At 55.3% G+C, this 17,994-nt stretch overlaps 1 protein-coding gene across 1 annotated transcript; it reads left to right on the top strand.

Annotated features, from left to right (window-relative positions):
* The first annotated feature begins 1,239 nt into the window (after positions 1 to 1,239).
* Positions 1,240 to 8,771, top strand: ADAMTS4 (ADAM metallopeptidase with thrombospondin type 1 motif 4). The gene is given in 14 exon segments (XM_040634482.1): positions 1,240 to 2,322; positions 3,424 to 3,747; positions 3,996 to 4,128; positions 4,685 to 4,855; positions 5,560 to 5,846; positions 5,953 to 6,139; positions 6,367 to 6,542; positions 7,694 to 7,784; positions 7,787 to 7,822; positions 7,825 to 7,871; positions 8,323 to 8,406; positions 8,408 to 8,627; positions 8,630 to 8,695; positions 8,698 to 8,771. Coding segments are annotated over 14 exon segments (2,616 nt in total). The 5' UTR covers positions 1,240 to 1,602.
* The last annotated feature ends 9,223 nt before the right edge of the window (positions 8,772 to 17,994 follow it).

The raw sequence follows: 17,994 nt of genomic DNA, 5'->3' as shown, positions 1-17,994 counted from the left end.
TCCTACCACTACCTCTTCCTCCCCAGGCACTCTCCCCGCCTCAGGTGCTGGGTTCCCGCTTCTCAGTACTCTAATTTCCCTATACATACAGTGCAGCCTCCACCTTCTCCGTGTCCCATGGGGAATGAGAAATAAAAAATTACTAGATATTCCAGGAACGACTGTGTTCTCAGGGCAAGGTGGGGCCAAAAGAGGGAGCCAGGTGGGGATTCCCTAGGATGGACTGACTGGGTGCATCTGGGTTCCTAAGAGAGCAAGTCCTCCTGTGCTGGGGGCTGGCTGACTTGAGGCTGGGGGAGGGTTTAGGGCAGTTGGGAGTGGGTAGGAATGGGGCCAGGAGCCTGGGGGAAGCTACTGGGAGCTGGGCCAGGGAAATGGGGAGTCAGGAAGTGGGGAGGGGGAGCCTGGGGGGAATGGAGGCGGATTGGCTGTTCCGGGCTTTGGAGGGGGTGGGTGGTGGTAACTCAGGAACGGGGGAGCCTGAAGGAGAGGAGTGTTAAGAGGAGGTGCCACCCTGGATCCTCCTTCTGTAAAAGGAAAAGTCATTAACCCCTCCTGCCTTCTCCCCTGCCTGCTCCATGTGCCCATTCTAAGCAGACCCATCCTGCCTTTGGGCAGTAAACTCCCTGATCACTGTCTCCTCGCCTGCCCCATATCCCTGCAAGCTCTTCTCTCTCTCACTGCTTATTCCCGTCCTGAACCAAGTCCAGCCACCTCCTTTCTTTGTTCTGCCCTCTTGGTGCTTCTTTACCTGTTCCCCACGGTCTTTCCCTGGCAGTTTACTCAGTTGCCTCAGCTCTGGAAACCAGCCTCTAGGGGCAGAGGGCAGCACGAGGAAGCCCTGAGAAAAGGGAGGCCATGCCAGATTAGAGAATGAGAGAGAGAATCCTCCCGGGACCATGGCCTTTCTGTGCGTGTTGACCAGGCCCTTTCCCTGACTTCCTACCCCTCCTGGGGCTCTGTCCCACCAAAAAGGGAAAGAGACAGCTGAGAGCCGACTGTGGGGTTTGGGGAAAGGCTATGTCATCAGCTGGCCCAGTGCCTGTGATCCATCCGGCTGCTAGAGATTTCCCTCCCCTGGGCAAGTCCCATTTTTTTTTTTTAAAGGAAAACAAAAACTAGGATTTTTTGGGAAGCAATGAGACACCCATCTGAGTCCTACCAACAGAGCTCCTGGCTGAATGGCTTATAGCTCAGCCAATCGCAGAAGCTCGGGATGCTTAAAAGAGCTGGCGCGGAGAGAGGCTGGGAAGAACCCACAGGGAGACCCACAGACACATAGACACGGGCGAGAGAGGAGGAGAGAGACAGAGACAAAGGCACAGCGGAAGGAGCCAGAGACAGGGCAGGCACAGAGGCAAAGCCAGACAGTCCGAGGGAGCCCAGAAGGAGAGACCAGAGAAGCTGCAGAAGACACGGGCAGGGAGAGACAAAGACCCAGGAGAGGAGGGGGTGTGAGAGGAGAGTTTGGAGGAGCCAGGCCACTAGGCGCCTCTCCTAAGCCTAAGGGCCAAGTTTTCTCCATCTCCTCTGAAGGTCCCCAGCCCCTCCGAAAACTCTGCCTCTGACCCTGGCACAAGTCCGAGCCCCCAGGCTGCAGAGATGAGCTTTCCAAAGCCAGGGCGGGCAGAACTTGGTGCCCAGACGGCCTCAATCCCTCCCAGCTGCAGCACCAGTGCCATGTCCCGGACGGACCGGCATCCCAGGAGGGGCTTGGCGGGGTGCTGGCTGTGGGGAGTCCAACCCCGCCTGCTGCTCCCCACCGTGCCCATCTCCGGGCTGGTGGGGCGGCTGCTGCTGCTGCTGCTGCCGCTGGCCTCCCTCCTGCCCTCAGCCCAGCCGGCCAGCCCCCTCCCCCGGGAGGAGGAGATCGTGTTTCCAGAGAAGCTCAATGGCAGCGTCCTGCCTGGTTTGGGCGCCCCTGCCAGGCTTCTGTACCGCTTGCCAGCCTTTGGGGAGACGCTGCTGCTAGAGCTGGAGCAGGACCCCGGCGTGCAGGTCGAGGGGCTGACGGTGCAGTACCTGGGCCAAGCACCTGAGCTGCTGGGAGGGGCCGAGCCAGGCACCTACCTCACCGGCACCATCAACGGAGATCCAGAGTCGGTGGCATCTCTGCACTGGGACGGGGGAGCCCTGTTAGGGGTGCTGCAGTATCAGGGGACCGAACTCCACATCCAGCCCCTGGAGGGAGGCACCCTTAACTCTGCCGGGGGGCCTGGGGCTCACATCTTACGCCGGAAGAGTCCTGCCAGCGGCCAGGGCCCCATGTGCAACGTCAAGGCTCCTCCCGGGAATCCCAGCCCCAGCCCTCGAAGAGCCAAGGTAGGCAGCCCTGGAGTCTGTGTCCTGCGGCGTCCTCCCGCCATGTCTGTCCTACTGACCCCCATTCACCCTCTCCCCACCCACTTCCACTGCTGGCCATTCTGCTTCTTCCCTGCCTTCTGCCTGCCTCTCCTCTTTCCACTAGCCTCCTTTCTCAGGAAGGCTCTGGTTTCTCCCTGCTCCAGCCCTTCTCCTGGCCAGGCTGCTGTTCCCAAGGAGGGTTCCCAGAGGTGGGTCAGAGACTCTATGCTGGGAATGACCACCCCTCTGCCCGCCCCAGCCCTGCTAGGCCACGGCCTTCTTCTGGCACCACCTCCTACAAGAAAGCTTTTCCGACAGCCCCCTGGGCCTTGACTCTTTTCTGTGCCCCAAATTTTATTTTCACCCCCACCGCCAGCTAAAGGAGTGAGGTTTGAAGCCCAAGGGATTGGCCTCTGGCTTCTGGTGCTGCCTTCAAAATAGTTCTGGCAAAGTGCAAAGTAGGGCAAAAGTGGATGGGGAGGAAAGGCATCCCATACCTCCTCTGGTCATTCCCCTTCCCACACTGTGGACTGACTGCAAGGCTGCCTGACACTCCATCCTTTCCTCCCTCCCACTCCCGGCCTCCCCCTTCTTCCCTCCCTCCCTCTCTCACTTTAATCCAGACCAGCCGCTATCCCTCCACACCCGCCACGCTGAGATCTGGCCCTGGCCCTAGCTGCTGACTGAATTGTTCCTCCAACCACACAGGGCAGACACGTTGCAGCCCGGCCCTCTAGCTCCAGTCCTGCAGGCCCCAGCGCACTCAGGCCTGGGGGACCCCAAAGCCCCTCCCAGAGGCAGTCCCAGCTGCTTTTCACCTCTGGGGCTCACGCAGCCCTGGGACGTGGCACCCCCTTCCCCTCCCCTTCTCAGAACCAACAGCTGATTTCTTAGAGTTACCACAAAAGCCCTGGAACTTGGGGTTGGGGGAGGGCCCAACCAAGACCCGTCTGGAATCCCATGGGGTATGTGCGGCCCAGCTGGCTCTGCTGAGTTCCAGACCCAGGAAGTAAGGGGGGGGGGAGAAGCCATGGGTCTGGGAGGCTCCCTCAGGATGCTCCCTTCCTTTTTCCAATCCAGCGCTTTGCTTCGCTGAGTAGATTTGTGGAGACTCTGGTCGTGGCTGATGACAAGATGGCAGCATTTCATGGCGCAGGGCTGAAGCGCTACCTGCTGACTGTTATGGCCGCGGCCGCCAAGGCCTTCAAGCACCCAAGCATCCGCAATCCCGTCAGCTTGGTGGTGACTCGGCTCGTGATTCTGGGGCCGGGCGAGGAAGGGCCCCAGGTGGGGCCCAGTGCCGCCCAGACCCTGCGCAGCTTCTGCACCTGGCAGCGAGGACTCAATACCCCTGAGGACTCGGACCCTGACCACTTTGACACGGCCATTCTGTTCACCCGGCAGGTGAGGCCCCAGTCAGCCCCGTAGGCCACGTGCCACGGAGCTCCAAGAAGCACCACGTGTACACTGGGCTGGAAATGGTGCCCCTGGAGGTGTTCCACGGGGCACCTGGCCCCAGCCACACTGCCAGTGCCATCCGGGCCCTGACGATGCTGGCTACTCAAGGCCTGGGTCCCCACGAAGCTAGATCTCATCCCAACGGGCCCTGGTGTCTGGGTTCCTCATGCATCTTCCATGATCTCTCTCCACAGGACCTGTGCGGGGTCTCTACATGTGACACTCTGGGCATGGCCGATGTGGGCACTGTGTGTGACCCAGCTCGGAGCTGTGCTGTTGTGGAGGATGATGGGCTCCAGTCGGCCTTCACTGCAGCTCATGAACTGGGTAACGTGGGAGTGGGGCTGTGGGGCAACTGGGATGCATGAGAGAGCTGTGGGGGTGGGGTAAGGGGACAGGGAGCTCACTAGAAGGCAGATAGGGGTCACAACGTGGTGCTTCCTCCTCCCTAGGCCTAGGTCCAGGGCCGTTTGTTACCTTTCTCTGCTGTGGGCATAGACTTTTAGATTTTTCTATTAAATGAGATAGTGTGTAGAAACTTACTGTGAACTGTGTGTGTGTGTGTGTGTGTGTGTGTGTGTGGATTGAAAAAGATGTTATTCATAAGAATCAATGATGCAATGGTGGGTTCAGGGTTAGGAATGTTGTCTACAAGGAAAAGAGGGTCGGGAGGTGCCCTGAGTGTGTTTGGGGGGAAGGGAAGACAGAGCAGAGGGGGCTCCCTATTGATGAGCCCTAGAGCACCAGAAGGAGATCGGGGGCAGTGTGGGATAGGGAATGGATCTGACCATCCCCAGCTGCAACCAGGTTATTATGGGCTTGAAGCCCCCTGAGGGCACAGAGTTGGGACCCTTGGACCCTAGCAAGGCCTCTGCACTCACAGGTCACGTCTTCAACATGCTCCATGACAACTCAAAGCCATGTGTTGGTCTGAATGGGCCTGGGAGCACCTCCCGCCACGTCATGGCTCCTGTGATGGCTCATGTGGACCCCGAGGAGCCCTGGTCCCCCTGCAGTGCCCGCTTCATCACTGACTTCCTGGACAATGGCTACGGTAAGCAGATGGCAGCCCCCTCTCCCTGGGCGGCGCTCAGTTCCTGCCCCCCACCGTACTTGCTCTTCTGCAGCATTCTGCATGGACCAAACTGCCTGCCTCAAATGGGTTTCCTCTGCAGTGTGGGATGGGGTGAGAAATGCTTCTGTCTTTGTGTGGTTCCCACTTCCTCTAGCATAAATAGCATAGCCAAGGGAGGCAACTTTTGGTGCAATAGAATGAGAGCTGACCTTTTAAGGGTCAAAACTGTTTGCATGAGTGTGCTGGCTGTGAAGGGAGTCACCTGTGACCGGAGGTGTGCAAGCCTGGCAGGGTTGCTGAGATGAAGCAGGTTCAGGAGATCTGTAGACGGTTAGAACAGGTAGGAAGACTTAGGGCTTCGGGTTTCTATCCTGATTCTGTTCTTCAGACGTGTGTAGATGTGTGGCTGTAAGTTTCTTCACGTCCGTGTGGCCGATCTGTGAAACAGGCGTGAATGGTAACCACCTCGTAGGCGTTGGCCATGGTTACATGAGAAAGGCTGGTCAGGCATTTAGCCAATGCTCATCATGTAATAAGCACCCAATAAATTGCATCTGCTACTTAAACTTTTTCCAGCCCCATGATTTGGACCCATCAGGCCCCAGAGAGTCCAGGCTTTCAGCTAGCAATCTAGAATGTTCCCTCGGCCCGTTGCTGACTTCATATCCCTACCTCATTCCCAGGGCACTGTCTCTTAGACAAGCCAGCAGCTCCCCTGCATCTGCCTGTGACTTTCCCTGGCAAGGACTATGATGCTGATCGCCAGTGCCAGCTGACCTTCGGGCCCGACTCACGCCATTGTCCACAGCTGCCGCCTCCCTGTGCTGCCCTCTGGTGCTCCGGCCACCTCAACGGCCACGCCATGTGCCAGACCAAGCATTCACCCTGGGCTGATGGCACCCCCTGCGGGCCGGCCCAGGCCTGCATGGGGGGCCGCTGCCTCCACGTGGACCAGCTTCAGGACTTCAATGTGAGATCCGGGGGCAGGGGTGGAGCAGAGGGCCTGGAGGAGCAGGCCGGCCCTGAGCTCAGGAGAGAGTGTACTGATCCCACCCTTCCGTTCTGTGTTTCTGCAGATCCCACAGGCTGGTGGCTGGGGCCCCTGGGGGTCATGGGGCGACTGCTCTCGGAGCTGTGGGGGCGGTGTCCAGTTCTCTTCCCGGGACTGCACGCGGCCAGTCCCCCGGAATGGTGGCAAGTACTGTGAGGGCCGCCGCACCCGCTTCCGCTCCTGCAACACCCAGGACTGCCCCACTGGCTCAGGTGAGGAGTGGGAGGGACAGAAGCCACGGGGGGTAAGGTAGTCCCTGGAGTTGGGGGGGGGGCTGTCCCTGTTGTTGAGGGGAGTCACTTCACCCTTCGGGAACCTTCTCTGGCAGTCTGGGGAGGAGAGAGGTGCCACGCTGTCTAGAGCTCCGAGGGGCTTAGGCGGAGGGCCTCAGGTGGGATGTCGCGAGGAGAGAGGACTGACGGGCGTTTTTCCCCTACAGCACTGACCTTCCGTGAGGAGCAGTGTTCTGCTTACAACCACCGCACTGACCTCTTCAAGAGCTTCCCGGGGCCCATGGACTGGGTGCCCCGCTACACGGGCGTGGCCCCGCGGGACCAGTGCAAGCTGACCTGCCAGGCCCGCGCCCTGGGCTACTACTATGTGCTGGAGCCGCGGGTGAGGGCCTCATGCCCGGGCCGTCTGCGCTCACGCTCTCTCCCGAAGCCCCCTGCTCTCTGATGGCAGTCCTCCAAAGTAGCCCCCTCGCTGGCGCTCCCGCAGCCCTGCCAGGCCCGCCCAGGGTGCACTCACGCATCTCTGTCCGCGGGTATTGGGAAAACAAGCCCCAGACGCTGGATACGTTGCCAGTCAGGCAGCTCCAGCCCATCCCATTTCCTTTGGGTTCTTTTTCTCTCTCTTCCCATCTCCTAGTTCCCGTCCCTCTATTGCGTGAGAACGGGCGTGGCCTTCGGGGCAAGTCTTTGAGCCCTTTCCGTGGGCTCCTCTATCCATTACAGGGGTGGCCTCGATCGGCTCATGGGAGGCCAGCTCCTCACTGGGCAGGCCTCTTGGAGACAGTGGCGTCCCTGCACTCCCTCTCTGGGATAGGGCGGCTTGTCGAAGGCCAAGGAAGAACAAGCCCTGGCAGAATTTTTGGCCCTCCCCTGGGGAGCATTCTTACACGTCGGCCGCCCTCTAGCGTCCGTCTGGGTTGCTACCGTCAAGGTTCAGGGCTGGTGTTGAGACTCAGACCTGCCCTTTCCATCTTGGCACCTCTGCTTGCCGGCCGTCTGATCTTTGGGAGAGTTTCTTCGTCTTTCTAAATCTCAGTGTTTCATCTCTAAAAACCTCAAACAGTGGTTGTGAGATTTATATTCTAGTTTATTTTTTTAAAGATTTTACTTATTTGTCAGAAAAAGTGAGAGCACAAGCAGGGGGAGCAGCAGGCAGAAGGAGAAGCGGGCTTCCTGCAGAGCAGGAAGCCCGAAGCAGGACTCGATCCCAGCACCCTGGGATCCTGACCTGAGCCGAAGGCAGACGCTTCACTGACTGAGCCACCCGGGCGTCCCTTATATCTAGCTTATAAAGCACTTAGCACAGTGCCTCATTCAGAGTGAATGTTCTGAAAATGGTGGCTTTTAAAATTACTGTTGCCATTAGGATTATTACCCCTTCGTATGGCTGGGGCTCACTCCGCACCCGATCTTCACCCTTCCGCCCAGTCTTTAAGGCCTCCCCTCCCTGCCGGGATATGGGTCTGGTCTGGCTCACCAACCCATCCTGACTTAGGAAGAGCCCTTTGCATCGATTGCTCCTTCTCTTGGCAGGTGGTCGATGGGACTCCCTGTTCCCCGGACAGCTCCTCCGTCTGTGTTCAAGGCCGCTGCATCCATGCTGGCTGTGACCGTGTCATTGGCTCCAAAAGAAGTTTGACAAGTGCATGGTGTGCGGTGGGGACGTTCTAGCTGCACTAAACAGTCTGGCTCCTTCAGAAAATTCAGGTTTGTTCACTATTTATTTCCTCATCCCTGGCCCTGGGGGCACAGAGGTGAACTTGATACTGTCTCTCCTCTCAAAGAGCTTACAGTCTAGTGGGGGAGACAGGTGAGTCACGAGTTCGAGCAGTGTCGACCCTGCTCAACAGTGTCGCCTGGGGCTGCTGGGAGGGCCCTGGTGGGCATCAGGAGGGTTTCCCGGGTGGGGGGACTTGCTCCTGGAGGGAGAGCAGGCATGGCACTGGCACAAGAGGCGGGCTGAAGGCGCACCTCAGTAAGGGGTCTGAGAGGGAGGGAGGAGGGTGCGTTGGCGTGTAGCTCAGACCTAGGCTGGGCCCCTCACGTGGTTGGGAGACAACCCTCCGTACAAAGTCACACATACAGTCGCATGAACATAGCTCAGAAAGGCTGAGGGGATTCAGGAAGATGCTGAGCTCCCCATCTTCTCTTTCTGCTCAGAGGACGGATACAACAACGTGGTCACTATCCCGCGGGGCACGCATATCCGATCCGGCAGCAGGGGGCCTGGTGTCCGGAGCCTCTACCCTGGCCCTGAAGCTTCCAGATGGCTCCTACGCCCTCAACGGTGAATACACGCTGATGCCCTCGCCCACGGACGTGGTCCTGCCTGGGGCGGTCAGTCTGCGCTACAGCGGGGCCACTGCCGCCTCTGAGACACTGTCAGGCCACGGGCCTCTGGCCCAGCCCTTAACGCTGCAGGTCCTGGTAGCCGGCAACCCCAGAAGGCTCGCTGCGGCAGCTTGCGTCTCAGCCAGCCCCGCACACCGCGTGCCCCTCCCCAGGACTGGCTGCACCGCAAGGCAATTCTGGAGATCCTCGGCGGCGTTCCTGGGCGGGCAGGAAAGCCTCATCATCCCCTGCCCTTCCCGGGCACCGGGCCTCGGACTGAGTTCCAGAAGGAGGGGCTTCTGTGGCTGCCTCACGGACACACGGACACAGCGAGGGGCTGAGAGGATGAGGCCTTCCCTCCCCCCTCCATGCGATGCGCAGGCTGGCCCTCTGGTTTCCTGCCCTGGACGCAGGGACGGGTGGTGGATGGAAGGGGCTGGAGACCGTCCATCTAAACTGCCCCCTCTGCCCTGCCGGGTCACAGGAGGAGGGGAAGCCAGTAGGGGGGCCGTTGTATTTATTTAGTATTTATTCACTTTTATTTAGCACCAGGAAGGGGATGAGGGCTAGGTCCTGGGAAACTGACTTCCACCCCATAACCCTCACCCTGGCTAGGAAATCCAGGGTGGCGGTGATAGGCATAACTGATCTGTGCGTGTGTGTGTGTGTGTGCGTGTGCGTGTGTGTGTGTGTGTGTGTTCATGTATGAGGTACACTTTGCCCTTGCTTTCTCTCCCAGAATTCTGTTTTCTGGGAAAGGAAGAGGCAAGGGTAGAATAAGCCTTCAGGGAGTAAGGGATTATCATATTTTAAATATATATTGATTTGCTAATTATGTGCTCCTTTCGGACTCAGACAGATGTGGGTTGCACCCTGACTCCGCGTCTCTGAACATTAGTTTCCTGCTTTGCCAATAACAGTACCTCCCTTGGAAATGTGTTGTGAGGCCTAAATAGTGTAAATAAAAGAACTGCATAATGCCTGGCCCTGGGTCACGCCCAGCACGTGGCAGCCCTAGTCAGCACTAGGACCGCCTTGCTGCCCGCCTCCGCTGCCCGTGGGGTTTGCCGCCCCTGAAGGTGGCTAAGCTCGCCAGTGGTGCCTGCCCTTGCCCCGGCCGAGTTCCTCCGGCTGGCAGAACGCTGTCCTGGATTCTGAGGGACCATCGGAGAAAGGACAATTGCATCCCTGATCACTGGAGACCTCCAATCAACAGAGATGTCCTAAATACTGGGCCTCAGGCACAACTGATAAGAACAAGAAAGTGTAAAGAAAACAGGACCGAGCACGTCCATGCCAACAGGCATTTAGGAATGAGAGCTCTAGGGGGGCCTGGGGCCATCGTCCTCGAAGGGAGAGCGATGGAGAGGGAGCCCGTGGGTCGAGTCGGACCTCGGGTTCAGTGTCTTATTAGCTGTGGTATTGGGTAAGTCACTGACGCTGAGCCTTAGGTGGCTCGTGTGTCACAAAGATGATGCCATGTCACCGGGTTGTTCTGAACAAATGACACAATATTTTCAAAACAGTAAAGGCTGAACCATGTGAGAGGTTACCCATGACTACTGAGTGATTGGGACGGCCCCAGAATCAACCGTTCCACACAGCAGACTTGCTGCAGGTGTGAGGTTAGAGTGGGATTTAATAAAGAGGAGCAGGACCTGGGTGGGTGGGGATCCCAGGGGCGAAGAATGGCACAGAGGCGAGTCTCTGGGGGTTGGCAGGTATTCACTGGAGGAGCACGCCGAGGGCAAGCGGAGGGCACAAGACACAGCTCTTCTTTTCCTTCTGAGCAGGCTTGGTAATCCTGGGAAGGACACGGGGTTGGGAAGGGGCGGCAGGTGGATCCTGCAAGACGGCAGTGGCGCGTAGGACTGCTGGGGACTTGGGAAGGACTGAATATGGAGATGAGGAGGAATTGCAGGTAAAGCAGACCCTGGTTGGGGTAAGAGGGGAGGTTGGTGGAGCTAGAGGCGCTTCACTCGGCGGCTGCGGTGCCTCCAAACATAGCTTGGGGTACGGAGCCGGGGCTATCGCTTGGGGTACGGAGCTGGGGCTGCGGGTCGAGGCAGGCCATGGAGGTTGGGGCGGTCGTGTGCGCGGTGCTCACTGGGGCTGGGCTTTGCTCACCAACTTCTGTACCAGGCGGTGCCTCACACAGCGCCCGGTACTTTCCGCTGCCCCACTCGGCACCCCCTCCCTCGGCCGCAGGGACAGGAACAGAGCTGGTCTCTTCTCTCCCCCATGTGCGGCCCCCCACCGCTTGGCGCCTGGCTTTCCCTCCTGTCCTCCTACCGGCCAGCCTGGAGGAGGTGCAACCAGGAGTCTGAGCCGAGGTCAGAGCGATCAACTGCTTCATCCAGTCAGCAAAGCTGGGCCACCGAGAGCGTGTTTACAGATCTTAGTACTATGAGCTCATGGTGCCAATAAGCGGAGCTCTGTGCCAAGTACATGCAAGGTACAGACACAAACAATGCGCGACTGAAGGAGCCCGCTGTGTCGGGGAGGGTGCCCGCTGCGTCGGGGAGGGTGCCCGCTGCACCCCCACAAAGAGAAACAATGGGATGATACAAAGAACGGCATGGTGAGGGCCAGATCCACCGTGGGGAGCCCGAGCCCGAGCCCAGACTTAATGGCCACGAGGGTTAAGGAGGGTGAGTCTCAGGCTGGGCTGAGGAACAAGTCATCCTGATGGCTTTCCCCCCTTCCCATCCGGCTAGTGGTTAATTCACGCCTCGTAAATCACTTTCATATGTATTCTTTGAACCGGAAGGTCTTCACTCACAGAGAGTTCTGACTGGCATAAAGAAGTTTTAGTGGCCAGGACTGTGCCTGGGTGGGTGTGTGGAGGCATACTGTGGGAGAGGAGGACGGAGAGAGCTGGCTACCCGAAGAGAAGGGATGGGCATCACAGCCCTCCATCCCAGGCGAGGCCCGACCCCTTTCTGGAATGCTCTCCCCCATACTCCCCTTCCCATACCTGGGATGTAGACTCTGCCTAATCTCCTGAACTCAGGGGTCCAACAAGTTCTTGCTGGGAATGGGGGGAATGCATACCTCCCTGCAAGAGCCACCAGGAGCTCTGTCTCCCCAGTCTGCCTACTCATTGACTTCACGGGCCTGTGCTGGGGTGTGGGTGTGTAATCAGGAGGAGAAACAGGAATAACAGGAAGGAAGCAGGCACCGAGACAGCTCAAGAATCTGGTCTTAGCGGGGGGAAAAGAGGGAAGAATGATGAGCTCAAGAAAGACCAGTCAGGGAGTGCCGGGCAGCGAGTGCCCTGTCCCCAGGGAAGTTCAAGCAGTTTGGACAACCATTTTATGGGATGGTAAGTGTTGCGCCTGTGTGTTTGGGGAGGGAGAGCTTGAACAATAACTGCGAGCCGAGCTGATTTCTTTAAGCTCTTTCTGCCCCTCAGATTCTCTGCCCCTGTGGTTAGAGCAGAGGAAATCTGGGCATTTGTCCGACCTCTATTTTTGCGGTGGGGGTGGGAAAGTCAGGTTTGGGGAAGAGCTACTCACGTGCATTTCTGCATCCCTAGCCCCACTTCTTTAATCTCCGCGTAGTACGACAGTATCGTGTCTTCTGAAACACCGGTGAGACTGACAATAAGTGAGAAATGCCAGCACCTCATTGGTCAGGGCTTGTGGGGGAGGAAAGTGGAATTCGATGTATTAATATTTTATTGGCTAAGAGAATGCTTCTGAACCAATTGAATACTTTCCCCATTGACTGTTGCTAGAAGGGAAGCCAACATCATCGGCAGCAAGACTTGACCAGCTGACGGCTGAGGGAAACCACCAGTTCTACAAATGCTCAGAGAAAGGCTGAGGGGCACAGCGTGGGGGGGCCTGGGAGGTTGGGAGCAACAATACTGAACAATGTCCCCAGAAAGAACCTTACAGAGGGACAGGCCCAGAGTAGCTAAGTAGCCTTAGGAAGGAAAGCGTGGGGAGGAAGTACACTTAAGGCATCCCTCACGGTCTTTGGGAGACCAACAACAGGCCTTACAGACCAGTAACACACAGGTACACAAACAGGGACACACTTAGTCATACACCTGTCCAACTTCACGAAGGTCCCCAGCACGCTCTCTTGATAAGGTAACAAGCATTAAGAAGCTGAAAATAGGAGAATTTTGGTCTGAAAATGGATCAGAGAAAAATGTATTAATTGACCCAGTTTCCCAAGGAGAATTGACTTTATCATATTTGCTTGTCCAATAAATAAAGCCATTGGGTTATACACTGGAATCAAATCATGCCTCACAGCATCAGGAAAGGATTTCTGGAGTCAGACTCAATCCAAGCTTTGCTACTTACCTGTAATGATGTGATCTTAAATTACTTGATCTCTGTGAGCCTTGGTTTCTTTATCTGTAAAATGGGTATTACTACTGCCTGCCTTGCGTACGGGTTGTCAGAGCTTAAGAATATAATAGCATAGGGGGCGCCTGGGTGGCTCAGTCGTTAAGTGTCTGCCTTAGGCTCAGGGCGTGATCCCAGCGTTCTGGGATCGAGCCCCACATTAGGCTCCTCCGCTGGAAGCCTGCTTCTTCGTCTCCCACTCCCCCTGCTTGTGTTCCCTCTCTCACTGGCTGTCTCTGTCAAATGAATAAATAAAATATTTTTAAAAAAATAATATAATAGCGTAAATGCTTGGCCCTGTGTCTGGCTTCTAGTAAGTGTCAGTACATGCTGATTCTCGTCCCCTTGAATCTCTTCCCTTGCCAGCCCCCCTTCCCACTCCTGCATTGGCATGAGAAAATAATTCTACCCAGCAACTGTCTAGGTCGGATCTAAAATGGGCAGTTTTGTCCAGTTTGTGCTAAAAGGTCTCAGTCACGTTCAGGGGATGATAAAAGGGAAGATGTGGTCCCTGTCCTCAGAGTTCACAGTCTGGTGGCTGAGACCAAAATGCCAGACCAATGTGACAGATGCCATGATAGATGAAGGGCCCCTAGCACAGAATACGGGGTCACAGAGGAGGTGTCTGCCTCCCCTTCTAGAAGTAGGCTGTAAGGCTGTAGGGCCCCAAGGACAGTAGGATGGTGATGAAGCAAGAAAGAATTTCTGCTTGCTAAGTCAGCTCCAGGGTTCTCCTCTGTTACGCAAAACCAAAGAGATGTGAAGTGAACAGACTTGAAGCTGAGGATAATAGTGTAAGGAGCCAGTAGGATTGGAAGGGAGAGTTTGGGGGAGAAGCTACCATCTCAATGGACGGTGTTGAATGGGAGAGAGGATTTCAGAGACATCGGGCTGTGCATTAAATGTACTCCTGCTTCATGCTCTCCTCCTCCCCCCACCCCCGCCTCCAATGTTTCCTAGAGAAACTAAATAGAGATTTAAATTATTCTAAATCAGTTTTGAGTACTAGACTGGGTTTCTTCTATTGCATTGTGTGTCGTGACTGGGCCATCAGGAGCCCCAGGATTTTTTCAGAACATAGAAAGACAGGATATTGGGGTAAACACCAACATATTAAAATTTAAGTTTTCGGAGATGCAGCAGTTCTAGGCGATGACTAAGTCCAGAGAGTAGCCAGGGTGAAATGGAGTGGAGGTGTGAGTTCTTGAAAACAGGAAGCTTACAAATGAAAGCAGGGGAATTGTAGCACGTGCGGATGGAGAGCTGGGATAGAAGATGAAGGTCGGGGCACCTGGGTGGCTCAGTCAGTTCAACATCTGACTCTTGATTTTGGCTCAGACCATGATCTCAGGGTCGTGGAGTCAGGCTCCATGCTACTGCTTCAGATTCTCTCTCTCCCTCTCCCTCTGCACCCCCCCCAAAAAAACCCCTTTCAATAAATAAATAAACAAACAAACAAATAAATAAATAAATAAAATCTGGAGGGAAAAAAAAGAAGATGAAGGCCAGTTTTATAAGAACTGAACACCATGGAGGAACAGAGTTCCTCTGGGGGAACCACATTTCCATTTTCTTCTCTTTTTTTTAAAGATGTATTTATTTTTTTTAGAGAGAGAGTGGAGAGAGGGGCAGAGGGAGAGGAAGAGAATCTCAAGCAGTCTCCCCACTGAGCGCAGAGCTGGACGCGTGGAGCTCGGGGGGCTGGATCCCACTACCCTGAGATCATGATCTGAGCCAAAATTCAGAGTCAGACTCTCAACCGACTGAGCCACCCAGGCGCCCCTCCATTTTCTTATGTTGGTCTTTTCTACTACCCAGTGAGCTCCTTAAAATAACAGCTTTAACTTGGTTCCTACTTTGTGCTCGAAATTCAGATATACTGACTAACTTCTGCCGACACTGTCCCATAGTTCTATGGGACAAACCCCCTTAAGAGGGGGCCCATTTTACAGATGAAACCCAGAAAGTGTATTATCCAACATCACATAGCCAGGGAGGTTCAGAGCCGATTATACCAAAACCCAGTTTTGTCTCATTTTGAGCCTCCACAGGCATCTTGAACTCATTAAGTCCAAAGTTTAACTTGTCATCTCTACTGTTTCACCCAAATGTGTCTTTTCTAAGTTTTGTTTCTTACCGAAAGGAGCCGCTATCCACCCAGGGGCCCGCATTAGGAATCAGGGACTCCTCTGACTCGAGTAGGCACATTCATTCAATCACCGAGCCCTGTTGGCCTTGTAAAGTCCTCAAAGACAATCTCTTCCCTCTAGTCCCACTGACATTGCCTTATTTTTTTAAAGATTTTATTCATTTATTTGACAGACAGAGAGAGAGAGCTCAAGCAGAGGGAGAGGGAGAAGCAGACTCCCTGCTGAGCAGGGAGCCCAATGCGAGGCTCGATCCCAGGACCCCGGGATCATGACCTGAGCCAAAGGCAGACGCTTAGCCCACTGAGCCCCCCAGGCGCCCCCTCACTGATATTGCCTTGTTTTGCCTGAGCCTCATCTCACTCCTGGATTTCTGCAGCGACCTCTGAAATGGTGTCCCTGCGTCCAGTCTTGACCACTCCAGGGAATGCTCCGTGTTTCCACCAGAGTGAACTTCCTAGAGTTCTGACAGTAGCACTCTCCGTTTTGAGCACTTTTCTGCCTTCCTTTTCCCCCAGGATAAAGCCCACTCTTTTTATGTAGTTTATGGAGTCTTTTACTACCTGGCACCTGTTCACCTCTCCCGTCTCCTGGCTCACCATGCCCTTCACCCGATTGGCTAGGCTTACTGATCCATTTTGAATTTCCCAAACTCCCTCCTTTCTCCTCATTTTCAGACTTTTGCACCTATGGCTTCCCGTGTCCAGAACACTAGCCATCTATTAAAATACAATGTTCTGGGGCGCCTGGGTGGCTCAGTTGTGTAAGTGTCTGCCTTCGGCTCAGGTCATGATCCCAGAGTCCTGGGATTGAGCCCCGCGTTGGTCTCCTTGCTCAGCAAGGAATCTGCTTCTCCCTCTCCCTCTGCCCATACCCCCTGCTCATGCTCTCTTTGTCTCAAGGAAATAAATAAAATCTTTAAAAATATTAAATACAATGTTCAGAAAAAGGTGAAATTACGACTCTCCCGCTGCTGAAGAGACAACTATTCTGACACTTGTTCAAGAGATAAGGAAGACCTTTTTTTTTAGGACTATTGCGACCCGTGTGAAGACTACCCCAACTGGAGAGAGGTGGGACTTGACTCTGAATACAATCAGGACAAGGGGATATTTATAGCCAATGAGAGAAATGAGAGGGTCAGTGGGTGGAAAATTACATCAGGGATGAGGAGATTCTGGTGAACCTGACTTAGCAGGATTCTTGCTGAAAGTGGCTAGTGGTCCAAGGATGAGGCTTATTCGAAAAGAAGGCTCAGCGGAGCGTGTCTAAAGTCTGGCCAAGGACAGAGTTTTTGTCAATACCCAAATAAAAACGAACATGTGTTACAGATGTGTGCTCTAAAGAAAAGATTCACAGCAGCTGTACTTTCAGTTTCGAAGGGGAAAAAAACACTTTATTGGTATTATAACAATCTAATAGAAACCGAAGAAAAGGCAAATCTGTGCATAGATTTGGGCAATCGTAAGCAGTAAAGGAGAATAAGACAGACTTACATTGAATCGGGGTACCTACAACCTCATCAGTGGGGGGAGCCCCGTGGAGACAGCCAGGCTGGAGTGCGGATGGAGAGCTCCTGCAGCTGAGACTTCCAACTGACCATCCCCCTAAGGGCCGTCTTGGTAGGGCAAAGACTGGGGTCTGAAGTTCAACATGTGTCTGCCTACCTGCAGTTTGGAGCAAGCTGCATTCCTCTGTTATCATGTCTTTACATAGTCAAGGAGCCTGGGCTAGGTGTGTTTGCCTCCCCTCCAGATTCCCCTGCGGGGGGGGGGGGGGGCAGCCTAGCCTGGAGATGGAGGGGGTGTAGGCAGATTTTATAGCTCTTGGCGTCCAGACCAGAAGGGCCAGTTCTGACCTGGAGGCCAGCTAATGTCAATTAACCAGGCTCCTTGGGTGACTTGTGTCACGCAAACAGCATTCTTTAGCCTGCCTGCTGCCAACGTGTGGGCTTGGCGGTGGGTTATGCAGAACAGATCATAGGAACCTTTGTCCATTCAATACAGTGTGATACCTAGTTTAAAAGAAATGTAAAGAACACACATTTACGAATCAGGAAGACAGAAATGAATACGAACATGGAGGCAAAAACTGGGTTTTTTGGTACGATGTAGGGAGTAGGGGGTTCACTGAACCTCCCTCCGCACAGAATTTGCATGTGGCCCCGTTACCTACGCGGAGTGGTGAAACAGCTCCCTCGGAAACAATCCCATAATCTCACAAGGATGTGCTATAGAAGCACCACTTCTGGGAAGTCTTTCCCGAGTCTCTACGTGTGAATGAGTTGCAGGTTCTGGGCAGTCGTACTGACCGCACTCTAGTGTTTCTATCCCTCCCTTTGGAGTCACGCTGAGTGATTCTGAGATTCCTGGCGGTGAACATCTGTTCTAAGGAACAACACGCTAAGAGGGTAGTGGAAGCCGCAAGATCCACATATTGCGTACTGATGGAGCGTCCATTTTTCTCTAATATCTGGGAAAACACAGTTTTACCTTAAAACAGACGCCGCCCTTCCCTCCTCACTCAATGTTTCCTTGTTCTATTAACTAACCGTTTCTATTCAAGGCCTGCGGGACACCATGGAGATACAAAAATGCGCCAGAGCTGTCGCAACGATGTGCCCTGAGCAAGAAACAATTCTGATACTAAGTGGCAGTAAGTTGCGGGGGCACCGCGGACACTCCGGGAAGCGGCTGGCCCGCGGTGACAGGTCCTGGGACGCGCCAGAAACTGTCGCGCGGGCCTCTGGGCCAGGCTCGGCCCTGCAAGAGTCCTGATTTGAGCTGCTGTCCTCCCAGTCTGCGGGGTGGGAAACGCCACCCCGTCAGGCGTGGAACCAGAGGGGAGAGCCCCCCGCCAGCTCCCCAAGCGGTGCAGCCCCTCCGGGCGGAGCTCGGGCCTCGGTCCCTCCCGCGCCCCGCCTGCCGAGGCGGCTCCACCCAGGCCCCGCCCCGTGACGCGAGGCCCCGCCCCGTGACGCGAGGCCCCGCCC

This window comes from Ursus maritimus, unplaced genomic scaffold (genome assembly GCF_017311325.1).
Source record: "Ursus maritimus isolate PB19 unplaced genomic scaffold, ASM1731132v1 scaffold_2, whole genome shotgun sequence".
In the NCBI taxonomy this organism is placed as follows: domain Eukaryota; kingdom Metazoa; phylum Chordata; class Mammalia; order Carnivora; family Ursidae; genus Ursus; species Ursus maritimus.
Note: the sequence above shows the minus strand (reverse complement) of the source record. Positions and strands in the feature narration are given on the sequence as shown.